This window comes from Chlamydotis macqueenii, chromosome 1, assembly GCF_036417535.1.
Source record: "Chlamydotis macqueenii isolate bChlMac1 chromosome 1, bChlMac1.mat, whole genome shotgun sequence".
Lineage (NCBI taxonomy): Eukaryota > Metazoa > Chordata > Aves > Otidiformes > Otididae > Chlamydotis > Chlamydotis macqueenii.
The window spans coordinates 16,496,332-16,510,506 of NC_141556.1; the positions used below are offsets into that span (position 1 = coordinate 16,496,332).

Here is a 14,175-nt window from a genome sequence, read left to right on the forward strand (position 1 = left end):
TCGCAGTTTGAAATGAGAAGCCAGTCAGAGAAGAAAAAAACTACTTCTAGAAAGTCCTTAAAAATCAAGATGCAACAGTTTTTAGAAGTTTAGTTTAATGTATACTGAAGATCTTTCAAAAGCTGACTATGGAAAAGCCTAAGGTTCATGTCAGCCCAAGGCGTTACACAGAAAATGCAAAAAGAAGTTTCATCTTGCCAAGTAGAAACGCAGAAGCAATGTATACATTAGTGTTGAAGAGTTCAGTGTTTGTTAGATAAAACGGAGTGACTATCACTGACGAGTGAATGTTGCCGACTTAATTTCCACCAGCTCATGAAGCCTAGTTCCACAGCAGCCCAGTTACCTCTCCTGTGTCTGAAGATACCGGAATACAAGGAGATATTGGGTCACACAGTCCATAGAATGATGACAGACATGGATAAGGAAAAAAAAATGAGCAAAAATCTCCACATTTTTCAAACTATCATATGAATGAATGTGAAAAAATTTTGCTCATTAGAATGTATACATTATATCATGTTTGCATATATATTTAGGCTTCATGGTGTGTCATTCCAAAATCACTGAATAAATTGTGGCTTCTATGTGGCTAAAAAGAGTTTATTTAATGTATACACTCAAGAAAACAATAGTCACTAATGAGATGATATACTAGCTGTTTCTTTCATGCATGCAAATTTGACAAAACAGCATGAACTATGCAGATGAGATTTAATAACCTTCAGAACAAGGCATCAATGCTGTTCTTCCACAGTGCTTGAACATTTCACGTTCTCCTGTCTGTATCTGAAATAATACCTGCCTTCCACAGTGGTGGGCTGAGTGCTTAACTTGGCAAAACCTACTAATTTTGCTTGAAGCTTTCTACCAGTCATGGTGCAATTTGTCTAATTGATACAGATTTATCAGAAATCAGTGATTTCATATGTTATTGTCTGTCTCAGTGCAACAATGTCACCTCCACTACTCAGCAGAAAAAGCACTAGAGAACATCACAACTGTATAATGAACGTCAGGCTGTTACCTGGTAAGGTTTTGTCCAGTGAAAACTTTTTAAAAGGATCATTATCAAACCATTATGGGATAGATACTCATGGTTATGAATGATCTCAATGTTAATGTTTTCTAACACTCTTTTGTTATTTCTATCAGCTAAACTATATTTTCAGCAGGCCAAAATAACAGGCAACCCCCAAGCATGGCCCTAACTCACAAGTTGAATCTTTGATTAAATTGGCTTATTTAGCACTGGTAAATTGTCACAGTTAAAAGATTTGGAGTGAGGGCTCTACTGTTTTAAGTGCTCTATTTCGATTAGATCATTTCAAACCCAACTGGTATAGAATAGACATGGCCTAAACAACTTGTCTGCAAGCATATGTATGCCAAAACGCAGGGCTCCGACTTGTAAGTGGAGTCAGCTTGGCTCATTCAAGTCGTGCAGAGCTCTGGTTTTAGGCAGCTTCTGATGCTTAAAGGAACTCTATAGGCAGTCTCCTCATCTGTGCACGTTGTATGTGTGCGTGCGCATCAGTCAGAGCCCTCACCCTTCCAAACACAGGTCTCTGGTTGGTTGCCCCAGTGGATGAAGCTCTCATGATGCTGAGTCATATGGCAGGAGGATGGAGGAGGTGAAAGGGTAACAGCTGCCAACTGGGTCGGCTGCCAGGGAGGGATGTTCCTCGCCAGCCTGCTCTAAGCACCCAGCAAGGACCAGAGCTGTGAACTCCCTCCCTGCTCCCCAGCCTTGCAGTTTGTCCCTTCTCTGGGGACTTCTGCAGCTGACCAGGGGCGACCGGAGGTGGTTGGTACCTGTGAGAGATGAGGTGGTCTACTGCAGGTCCTACCTGTAGGCATGCTGACCAAGGAGCATGAAGAGAGGAGACCTTCCAGGAAACCTCATTCCTTAGCTGTAAGATTGGATAAATCCATTAAATGTTATTGTACAGCTTTATTAAAGATAAACAAGGTGTTGGCAGTATGGTTATGTGTTTAGTTAATGAAAGAAAGGGAGCAATTGTGCCCTTATTTATTCAAGTTAACCCTTCAGCGAGATGAATAGGATGCTGGAGAGCAGAGGTCAACCACATTATAAGAAACAAAAAGCAAGAGAATTGATTTAAGTTTCCTGGGGCAGCCAAGTTAACAGTATAGCAGAATGCTTATTAACATTGGAAGAGTTGCAAAAAGCCAAAATAAAACCATTTGTTTTAACAAAAGGATTGTATACTTTCTGGAAATGGGGAACACACAGAAAAATCTGCCGTTAAAGAAAAGGATTTATATCTTTTTCCTGCTTTACAACTGAATGGTCACAAATCAGGCAATTTGCACGAAACATGGCAAGAAGCTAAATGTAACTTGCTATATGAATTTCAGAGGAGTCCGGCATTGGAGTGAAGTATTTAGGATAGAAGATATGCATGTAATACTGTTGGACTGAAATAACCAAAATCAGAAGATAATAGTTTTTACCAAAATTAATGTCTTCCTGTTTAATTTGGATAGCAAATCTGTGCCATTAAGGTCTGAAACCTATCAATACTAACCCATCTGTATACGCAACGTTAAGCTCAGAGGACTTCTGCCAGACTTTTTAATCTGCTAGCTTCATTTTCAATGTGGAAGAGAGAGGGCTGGGTATGGTTGTGCTGAGGCAAATGTCTGGGGGCATGCCAGGGTAGAAGAAGAATGGCCCTGACAAGATCTAGAGTGTGATCCTGGGTCTGAGCAGCAGGGACTGGGAAAGTCGCATGCAGCTCCTGCGGCTGCGGCTCCCCGCTGGGTTTTCAGCACAGCTCGCACGGTGGAGAACTGGAGGCACTGACACTTGGCAGGATTTTGTACGCATGCTCAGGGTGATGTGGATGAGCTTTGCTGCACTGGGGCCTACCCAGCAAAAGATGCTGTGCGGAACAAATGCACACAGATACTGCCAGGGTACAAATTTGGCTTGAGTATGTTTGTTACATTAACCTTGTAGCTGTGCCAGCTGAAAAAAAAAGCGTTGTATACTTTTGGATAAGAAAGTATCCAAGTTACTAAAGCTATTACAGGAAAAACATAGTGACCTTTGCCTTTACCAGGTTTGCCTAAGCTTTATTGTTAGCTTGATTTGTAAATCTGAAGTAAATGAATTATGATAACCTCATTATGCTATAGGATGCCACTCACCATGGATGGGCTGCAGGTATTTTTAAATAGCTCAGTACATTAGAAGATGTACGACACAGTCATGAGTGTTTAGTTCCCACTAGCTGGAAACGCCCTGAACTATGAGCCTTTGGTTACTTTCATTTTGAGGGTATTTTGCATAAGTCACCTGTCAGAGCTTTTTCTTTATTGGCTATCTTGCCTGTTCTATAAAATAATGTGAAAAAAAAGAGAAAAACATACGGACTACAGCATTAAATAGAGGACAGTGAGCCAGGATGCCCAGGGAAATGTAGGCTTTTTTCTGCCTGTACCAGATTCCTTTGGTGACTTCTGACTGAACGGTCCATGTCTTCATCTCCCTGCCTTTTGGATAAATATCTCAGTACGCCTCAGCGATATGCCACGTAGCTTAAGTTTCTTGTACTTTCAAATGCAGTTGGAGCTTTGGGTGGTGGTGCTATATAAATTGAGAGGAAAGCAGAAGACCGTCATTTCGTACAGCAACTTCAGGTGGGGCATTTTCTGGAAACAATCCCATTTCTTAAGGAATAGAGAAAAACGGAAATCGGTGAGAAAATTATTATGAGAAACATGCAGAGTAACAGTAATACAGTGTATTTCTTCTGAGAAGGAGGGGTTTGCCTTTTGAGAGAGCCGGGGACACAGCTAGAGGCCCCATTCCGCCGGCAGAGCTCACCTGCCCATCTCTGGCAGAGGCTGGGGCCTGGGCGGGAGCAGCCTTCACTATCAGAAGCAAAACAACTTGAACTGCAAGGTTTTTAGCATCTCATTACAAATGCAAACCCGAGCCTATTCTGACGGAAAATCTTCCTTAGGAATGTGAATTGTTTTGGGCAAAATAACCGGGCTTGTTTCCTGGCAGGGATAGTATTTGCATCAAAAATTAATGTCATCCGCCCACTCAGTTTCCAACTAAAAACCAGGCATTTCATTAGGGAAGTGAGAATAGCGATGCCTGGCTGAAGCAGCTAGGGCAAACAAACCTGCCGAGTACGGCCAGAAAAATGGGAGAGCTACGTGCTCCCGCGGGCGTGAGGTCCGGACAACCGCACAGGGCCAGGGGTGGAATGAGGAGGAATGAGGACATGGCACTCCTGCTAAGGAGAGGGAAACAGGTGGAAAAGCAAAAAAAAAAACCCGCAGCCTTGAGGCGGGGTTAAGCTCCTCTTTCCCAGCCGGGAGGTCTCCGAAGCTGTGAGCAGAGCCCTTAGGTGTGGCTGCGAGCGTGCGTGTGTAAGGGTGTACACGCTGATCGCCTTGTGGCAGGATGAGCTGCGTGCGCGGAGCACCGCGTGCGGGCGTGCAACCGCCACGCGGGCGTGCATGTGGGTGAAGGGGCGCGCGCAAGCCTGACACTTCGAACGGCGTCGCGTGCGCCCATGGCTGCCAGCGCGCGGCTGTGTGCGCAAGACGTGCATGCGGCGCGTGAGAAGAGCTGTGCGTGCAGGGTAAGCGCTGCACGCGTGTGCGGAAAGCTGTATGCGAGGAGGCGGGCGTGCAAGAGCTGTGCGTGGGGAGGGCTGTGCGCGAGGGGTGTGTGGGGAGGCAGGTGTGCGAAGTGGGTGCCTGTGCGCGGAGAGGAGGAAGGTGTGCGTGGGGAGCCGTGCGGGGGCCCTGTGCCCGCCTGCGAGCAGAGGCCCCGCGGGGTTGCCGCCCTGCCCGCCGCCGTGCCCGCGCTGCCGCCAGCGGCACCGGCTGCCCGGGGCGGGGCCTGCTGACGCATTGCGGCTGGAGCGGGCGCGGGGCGGCGGAGCCGGACCCCGGAGGGGCGGGGGGCCGGCGGCCCGGGGCCCGTCCCTCCTCCCGCCGGCGGGCTGACTGACAGCGCTCCCCGCCCAGGGACTGGAAGGGCCGGAGCGGGGCGGGGGGAAGAGGAGGAGGAGCGGCGCGAACCGCCCTGCTCTGCCGCGGTTCCTACCTATTCATTCAGGCACCTAAAATGGCTGGAGAGAGGAGGCGGCGGAGCGGGAGGCGGCGGTGAGGGGGGGCCGCGGTAGCGCCCCCACCTCTCCCCGCGGGCCCCTCCTCGGCCCGGCAGCGCCCCCCGCTCCCGGCAAGGCTGGCGGCCGCCCCCCGGCTGCCCCCCGCCACCATGTCGGCCGGCCAGGACGAGAGCTCGGTGCGGGTGGCCGTCAGGTAAGCGGTGGCGGTGGCTCTCCCGCGGGGGCGAGCGGCGGCGGCGGCGGGGGGAAGCGCTCCCCGCGGGACCTCACGCCACGGGTGACCGCGGCCGGCCGTGCCCGTGGGGCCTCCGCACGGGAGCGGGAATGCGTGCTCCCCACCCGTGGAAGCGGGTCGCCGGACAGGGACACCAGCTGTCCCCGCAGAAAGAGCGTGTCACCTCGGCTGCCGCTGATCCCCTTTTTCCTTACGGCAGTAGGAAATAACCAACGGAGAGGAAAAACCCGAACGTTCTGAGGTCTTTCTCAGCCATTTCTCTCTAATTTCCAGCACTGACCCTAAAAATATTCCAACCAATTACAGGCCGGTGCTGCAAGTGCTTACTCATGGAAGCAGAGCGGTCCCGGGGCTGCGGCGATGCCCTTTGCATCGCGGAGCTTTGCCAGAGCGGGTCCGGGCAGACACCGGTATTTTTAGAAGGATGCAGGTTTTTATCCCGGGGAGGCTGTGCCTCACCTCGCGTACCGGGTGGGGTGGGCTCCCACGAGGCTGCCGGCAGCAAAGGGGAATAGGTATAGGTAGGTGTCACAATGGGAGTGGAGCTTAAATCATTTTAAAGCATCAGCTAATTCAAATTGTTCTTTTATCAGAGATAAAAATCTGTTGTTCATCAGTGAATTCTTGGCTCTTCTCGGTTTTCTACGTGAAGATATTATTTTACTGTTTGAAGAAGTTCCAGATTAGCCCACGGATGCCTTAATTTTCAAGATCTCTTTACATAATTCAAACATGAGGAGAAATATATATGCATGTGCATATATGTCTATATATGTATGTCAGTATTTGGATTTTAATTGTGATACTGAATGATGACTTACTTTATTTCCTTTAAAGTTTATAATATGCTGATGCACTTGGAGTACAATGGCACGAGAAATGAGACTGTCTGTATCTACCAGTGGGTCCACCACATACATCTCACCTCCTTGGATAATCCAGGGGTTGGACAGGAAGACAAGGAGGGTGGGTCCTTGTTTCTCTGAAGGAGAACAAGCGATGTTCCTGCGTGCTGTTGTTGGTATGTGCGTGTGGGGGAACAGTTCGATAACGTTTTTGGTAAACAGAGAAACAACGCCCCTGCATGATAACATGAGGTGTACGCTGCAGTTGTCCGTTACAGTCTGCTCGCCGGTTATGGTAGCGTTTTCTATGGGGAGAGATGCTTTTGCGAGTGTTGTTAGCTGTTGAAGCATTTTTCACATCGAGTACAGGGAGGTATTATTCCAGAGCATCATTAGGCTGTATTTTTAAAAAGGAAAACATGAGATAGGTTAGGTGTGATCCTAAAAATAGGGCGTGTTGCAGGTTTACAGACTGCTCTGTCATTTGAAGAAAATATTAAATATGTTCTGGGCCAAAAAAAATAGTGATGTAGTCCATTTACAAGCACCGAGGTTTGTTTATAGTTGTAGGTGTGTGAGAAATAGATTAGAAATAATATATGGTAAATAATTTGTAAAAGTGAATTAAAACCACCCAGCTGTAGCTCTTCAAAACAAATCCCTGATGTCACAAGGCGTATTTCTGTAACATAATTGTCTAGCTAACATCTTATGTCTGGGTGCAGTTCACTAGTGATGAAAAGTTGCATCTTTCCTCCTGTCTGCTTTCTTCCTTTTGGCAGATTAACTATTCATGTGCAAGATTTTTCCCTCTTTACTTAGCAGTCATGAACAAAAGCATGCACATTTTTTTTTTTTTTTTCCACCAGTAGCCCTTTGTAGATGACTCTCCATTATTTCTGGTTGTGTGTTTTGCACAGTCCTATAATTCAACTGGTCTGGCTACTCTCTGCGTATCAGCGCCATGCTGTACCCTGCGTTATGAATATTACATTCAGTTTCCTTGTTGGTTTTGTTTTTTAGTTGTTTTGGGGAACCTGAGCTTAGTTCAGTGATGATCTCCACTGTTGCCATGAATTAGCTGTTGTTTTTGTATGGATGTTTCCTGAACAAGGCTTGCTCTACAGCAGGACCAGCTCTTAGTTTGCAGCTCCGCTGGTAGTAACTGAAGATACTGCAAAGGCACATTGCACCGAACTTACTGCAAAGCTGAACTTGCTTAAACTTTAATCATAGATTATAGAATAGACATCACTGAAATTGTTTAGCAAATTGTTTTCCCAGAACCTGGTTGTCTCCCTTAATTGTATACAACAGGATTAAAAAATGCTTCATTCTTTCCAATTAGCACTACCTTTAAGCTATCATCTGGTATGCTAATTGCTCCCCATTTTCTTCAGTGTAATAATGGGTTTGTGAATGATGAGCTAAATACTCCGGTTTAGTGAAGCATGAAAGCTGAAAATAGTTTGGCAGATAATCCAGTAACTAATGTTAAATTCCCCAATTAAGAAAAAAATTCTTCCTCTATTGTCAACCACCACTGAAAGACTTGTGGACTTAGAATTTTGATGATGGTGTGCAACTTCAACAAAGAGCTTTGCTTTCTGTGTGACTGTGTATAGTGTCTGTTTTCAGATAAAATCAGAGAGCTACCGTGATGGTTATCTAATCAGATGGCTGTTTTTTTTTTTTTTTTCTTTTAAACGTGAAAAGCCATCCTTTTTGCAAATCTGAATTGCTGTCTTGCTTTTGTGAATGTCTTTTTAACATATGAAAACTAACTTTTCACTAAAAGGCTATGGAATCTACTCTTTAGCAGGGACTGTTGTGATATGATGAGAGGTAATGGTTTTAAAATAGAGGGAGGTAGGTTCAGACTGGATATAAGGATAAATTTTTTTTACAATGAGGATGGTGGAACACTGGCACAGGTTGCCCAGAGAGGTGGTGGATGCCCCATCCCTGGAAACATTCAAGGCCAGGTTGGACGGGGCTCTGAGCAACCTGATCTGGTTGGAGATGTCCCTGCTTCTTGCAAGGGGGTTGGACTAGATGACCTTTAAAGGTCCCTTCCTACCCAAACTATTCTATGATTCTATACTAAGTGGTATAAACATCACAGGCAACTGTTTCTGGAACCAAGTCAACAAGAGGATATAGATTGTAGTTCCTAATTCTTGTGTATCTTGCCACTTCAGTGGTGACTACAGCCAAAAGACAATTGGACTTGATGATCTTGGAGGTCTTTTCCAACCGTAATGATTCTATGAAAATGCAGCTCATAGGCTTCTGCCATGTGCTTCTGCCATGCAGCCCTGAGGAGAAGGACTGCAGCCCTGAGGAGAAGGACTTGGGAGTGCTGGTGGACGAGAAGCTTAACATGAGCCGGCAATGCGCCCTTGCGGCCCAGAAGGCCAACCGCATCCTGGGCTGCATCAAGAGAAGCGTGGCCAGCAGGTCAAGGGAGGTGATTCTCCCCCTCTACTCTGCCCTGGTGAGACCCCACCTGGAGTACTGTGTCCAGTTCTGGAGCCCCCAACACAAGAAGGACATGGACCAGTTGGAGAAGGTCCAGAGGAGGGCCACGAAGATGATAAAAGGGCTGGAGCACCTCTCTTATGAGGACAGGCTGAGAGAGTTGGGGCTGTTCAGCCTGGAGAAGAGAAGGCTCCAGGGAGACCTTATAGTGGTCTTCCAGTACCTCAAGGGGGCCTACAAGAGAGATGGGGAGAGGCTGTTTAGTAGGGCCTGTTGCAACAAGACAAGGAGTAATGGTTTTAAAATAGTGGGGGGTAGATTTAGATTAGAAATTAGGAAAAAATTTTTTACGATGCGAGTTATAGAACACTGGAACAGGTTGCCCAGAGAGGTGGTGGAGGCCCCATCCCTGGAAACATTCAAGGCCAGGCTGGATGAGGCTCTGAGCAACCTGATCTAGTCAGGGGTGTCCCTGCTCCTTGCATGGGGGTTGGACTAGATGACCTTTGAAGGTCCCTTCCAACCCTAACCATTCTATGATTCTGTGATTCTATGTTGGGTATATGAAGTTCTCGCCTAAGACTGAGATCCTCAACAGCTGCAGATCTATGCCAGTATTGTGTTTTGGAGAGTTTTAGAGAGCTATCCAGGGACTGGATGGGGTCACTACAGTCAGTACCCATAACCATTAGGTCAGAGTTATGGTTGATTTCACCATCCAGACCTGAGCTGTATCATAGAGATTGAAATAGCTCCAACTGGAGAGGTAACAGTTAGTGCCTAACACTCCATATGGCTTGGAGCCATAGGGTTAGGACATCTTAGCAGTTGATGATCTAAGAAGATAAGAAAGTTGGACTTAGGTCTTTTGTCTTTTTGGGTACATGCTAAACAAGGGAACTCCTGGAGAGCGATAATGTTTGGACAGAGTTCACCAGAAGGCTTGCGTGGAGGACTGCTGTCTGATAAAATGCAGAAGGATGTCTGTTATTTGGATCCTGTTACGGAGAGGACACAACAACGTAGAACGTTGAAGTAAACATCTGTTTTCTAGTTCTCCAAAGGAGGAAGATGGCCTTGATCCACTCTGAGTCAGTGGAGGCCCCAGACATATAGATGATAAGCTTCAGTGTCGACTGGTAATACTGCCTTTTAAGATGCTGTATAAAACAGACGAAGAAATAATGAAGAATAATGTGAAAAGATGAGTAGGTATGTAAGCTGACTAGCAGTGAAGAAAAGGAAGATGGTCACTCAGACATGCTTGGATGACACCTCAGGTGGTGTGGACAGTAATAGGACATGAAGTGACAATTGGTGAAGCTGAAGGAAGTAGAGCTTTGGCGCTGGGCATGTTGTTGTTGGGAAAGGTGGAGCCCAGTTGAAACTGTGCTAATGGGTAGAATACAAAGAACCAGGGGAGGGAAGAGTTAGGGGATGGTGTTTACATGTACACATGGTGTTTACATATAACATCAGTGAGCAGTAAAGAGAAGAGGTGTGAAAGTTTCCACTTTCCATTGTCCTCGGTATGTTTGTGTATATGTGCCGCCTTCCCTACTTTGGGGTAGGAGTACCTGACTGCTACAGTGTCTGCTCTGCGTTTCATCCCGCAAGCGAAGATGGGGAGGGCTCCTGCCTTCCTCCTCACCTGTGCAGAGAGGCTGTGGGATCCAGCTGTCCAGCTCTTCCCTGAATCCTCTAAAAAGTTTCCTTCTCATGCCAGCCCGGGGTGTCTGCAATACATTGTGGGACTGTTTACAAAGGTGAAATGTTGATGTTTGCCAAGTATGAAAATTCTGGGTGCAAAATGTAATGGATCTACTGGGAAACTTTTCTAATAACAGTGAGAATAATAAATGTAGTTGATGAATTAAAACCACCCAGCTTCTGTTTCTGGTATTCCAAAAGGGAGATGAACATATTGAAAAACATATTTATTACTACTTCAATTTAGGAACAGAGCTGCTTGTGGCATGAAATCAGGATACAGTGTTAACTTTTGATAAGGCAAATGGGATGTGTTCATCCCTTGTAACCTCAGCCTTCCACTGCAAAGGTTTGTTATGGCAACATTGGATTTCTTCTTTTCATACCCCCAGTTCTTGAACCATGTGACCAGTTGGACCTCCTCTGCATTTTTTTTCCCTCCTTTGCTAGTTTCCTTGTGTTTTTGTGGTTTTTTTTTCTCCACATATAGAATCTGATGTTTGTTGTTGTCATGCCTCCCTCTACCTTTTAATCTTTTGCATTCCTCTTTTTCAGCATTTTTTTCTAATAAGCTTTTACACTGAAGTTCTCCTCAGGGCTAGATCCAGCCACTGTTAAATACGCTAGGAAAGCAGCAGCTGAGTAGAAGGAACCTGTCTTTTTTGATAGGTGTGTTTTGAAGCACTTTGGCTGTTGAAATTAATTTTCTTTCTTGGGCTACTGTTCTGCAAACACTTACAGCTGTGTTTAAGCTTCCTACCATGAGTAGATCCTCAAATGCCAGATGAATGGCCATGTATGCTGTGGTATATATCATAAGCTCTGGAGGGCAGAGGCACTCATTTCACGCTTCCCATACAGTGGGCTGAGAATCTCATAAATCACTCTGTAACTAGATAAGCAACAGCAATAGATTACAGTACTATCCATTGGCTCCTGAAAATGAACCAAAATTTTCCTTTTATTAGGAAATAGTTATTACCCAGCTGTAATCATGTGAAGCTGTGAAAGTTTGGTTTGTTTTTGGTTGTTTTTTTTTTTTTTTTTTGGTGGGGGGGGGAATGTCTCAAAGTAACTGTATTAATGAAGTTCAGCAGTCTATCAGTATGAAGTAAGCCCCCCCCAAAGACAAAATAAAACTGTTCAACAGTATAGTGTAATATTTTTTTGGGGAACATGTTGAGTGTTGGAAAATACCTCTTTTGGAGAGAGAGTCTGTTAATGGAAAGCTACAAAAGATACCTTGGTTTTGGAAAGCTCATGTTGCATATCTTATATTAGTTTTGATGTTTCTCTTTGCTCCCTGACTTAAACAAACATTCCCTTGTCCTTCACTGAAACTTTACTCTACCCTATCCATATGTTTTGCATTTCAGCTGAAAAAAAGACACGACACCATCTGCTGCTGAATTAATTCTGGTTTCATCATCTCTGACTTGATCATCCGTGACTGATATTGCTTGGGGCAGGCTGAAATCTGTGATCTTGCTTTCTAGGAAATAAACTTCCCTTTCCACCACTCATGTGATCTAAACACAAACTCATTCTTTGATGGAGGGGAAAGAAATCCTAGTCGGGCATTTCCCTTGATGTCATGTATTCCTTTCCAACAGATGGATATGTCTTGAATTTAAGAAGAAAAAGCAGTGAGTGGTGTGCATGAGTGGTCTGTTCATGCTTGTGGACAAATTGTATTTTTAACTTGGCATTTCCCAGTGTTTGTAGAAGACTTGGGAGTTTACTTTGCTTTGAAAATCCGTCGAGTTAGTCACCAGTTTCCATTTAATGGTATCTTCTTTACTACTTATGCTCTATGAAGAGTTAGGATTTATATTGTTGGCCTAGATATTCCTTTATTACTGAATGCAAGGCTTCATATTTTTGTTTTTTTTCTGTGTGACTTCTGTAAATTCTTCTATAGTAGCTGAATGGCCTTTGTGCTTGGAGTCAAGGGAGCCTTGCTCCCTCTCTCTGCTTTCCCTTTATTTGCTTTAAGTGTTTTATAGATCGCCCTTGTTGCCTGCTCAGAGATGGCTGCTGGAATTCTTGCTTTCATGTTCTGTTGCCTGATTACTGCTGGGGAAATAAAGCCATCTTAGGTGTTTTTTTTTTTGGTTTTTTTTTTTCTTTTTCTTCCTTAGTTAAAGAAAAAGATTCAGTATCCGGCCATATCTGCAGCTGCTGGAGCAGAGGATTTTTTTTTTGCTATGCTGATATTATTCCCATGTAAAATACTTGCAAGAAGTTAAAAGTATAATTTGAACTGGCAAACAAGAAAGTTTAATTAGAAATGAAACCAGATCTGAACAAGTCCAGCAAGAGTAACTACATGAGCTGTGCCTTTTTCTTGTGCTTTCTTTCTCTGCTCCTCTAAAATGGTTTGAAACCTTTGTTCATTTTCTTACTGTCCTTCCTCCTTTTTTGTAGTTCTCCATATTTATTTACCCTTTTGCCTGGCGAAACTTTTCTGGAATAAGTATGTCTGCTCCAGTGTGACTAGAGGGAGAAATGCAGCCTTATTTTTCAAACATGTTCTCTTGTTTGATGTGTTTACCATAGCAACAAGATGCAAATGGACAACAGTGAAAGGGTTTTCAGGTCAGCGTCACAGTGAGTTTGATGAATAGAGAAGGTCTGCTCCATATGTATTTTAAAATGTGCAAAACTGCTGATTCAGAGCAAACAATTGATCAGCATGAAGTATTTTCTGGATAGATTCTGTATGGAAGTAAGAAGTGAGGAGAGGGTACTATCTGGTCTTTTATTTTTTTTTTTCAGTATTCTCAACAGGTTTGGTAAAGGTGGCCACTGCTGGAATAATTAATTTTTGTTTAAAGAACTTTTTTTTTTTGGTCAACTGACAAATGCTAGGCTTGCTGTTTGGGACAAAGTACCCTTTAAGCATCCTTAGGTCTTTAAGTCTACCTAACAAAAATGAATGACATCCCTTGAGCCTGTTTACTGTGGAGTTTCAACACAAAAAACTGAGAGCAACAAAACCTTAGTAAAAGGTTATGATATTATTGTTCTACTATGCACAGCAATTCATATGCTTTCAAATTGAATAGTGCATTTCCATTGTTGGATTTAAAAATGGATTAAAGGATTTGTTGTCTAGGTAATTTTTGGTGTTTCCCTGGTGTTTGCATTCATGCTGTTATGGGAACTCTGCTTAGTTCAGTTGGTTAAAAAATACCTAACTCTTTGCAGGACGTTTTAGATTTAATGTCGTTTTTCCGTACTCGCTCTTAAATCCTTCAGGTTTCTTGAAATGCCTTCTCTTGTATATTGAAGTTTTGAAGGACACTTACTTTCCCTTTCATTCATGTTCAACATAATTGATCCTTTAAAAACATGAATACAACATGACTCTCAAGGAGGATAAGAGTTAAATGACAGTAGCGTGCTATAGCATGACGGTTCAACTACTGCTGAATACATGGACGGTTATAGCTAATAAGACTGAACAGAAAATGTTTCTCTTTTGTGAGACATCTTGAAGTCTGACACTTTTTTTCTGCCCTGGTTTCTTTTGATAATGGAAAAGTTTGGTCAAACAGGCTTTTCTGTTTACCAGGTCTAATCTCATCTGGGGTCTTGAAGAAAGGTCTTCCACATTTGGGTCAATGCTACAACCACTTGGTTATTGTCTTTGTTTAAGCCTGCGTATTTTTTTATTATTTTCACTTGACTGGTTTTTTTCCTCCTGTTTCTAACCATGTTAGTTGTCTTTTGTTTCACTCTGCTAAAATTAAGTTAAAGGACCATCTTAAGCTGAACG

General features: G+C 44.2%; 1 protein-coding gene across 8 annotated transcripts in view; it reads left to right on the forward strand.

Annotated features, from left to right (window-relative positions):
• The first annotated feature begins 5,072 nt into the window (after positions 1-5,072).
• KIF21A (kinesin family member 21A) overlaps positions 5,073-14,175 on the forward strand; it is a 94,079-nt gene continuing 84,976 nt past the window's right edge. For 5 of the 8 annotated variants that reach the window (XM_086746794.1, XM_086746739.1, XM_086746762.1 and 2 more), the window contains exon 1: positions 5,073-5,316. In XM_086746794.1, coding sequence (XP_086602920.1) covers positions 5,273-5,316 — 44 coding nt within the window. In that variant the 5' untranslated portion in view covers positions 5,073-5,272. The remainder of the gene's footprint in view (positions 5,317-14,175) is intronic. The other 3 variants (XM_086746755.1, XM_086746785.1, XM_086746769.1) reach the window with 1 other exon arrangement.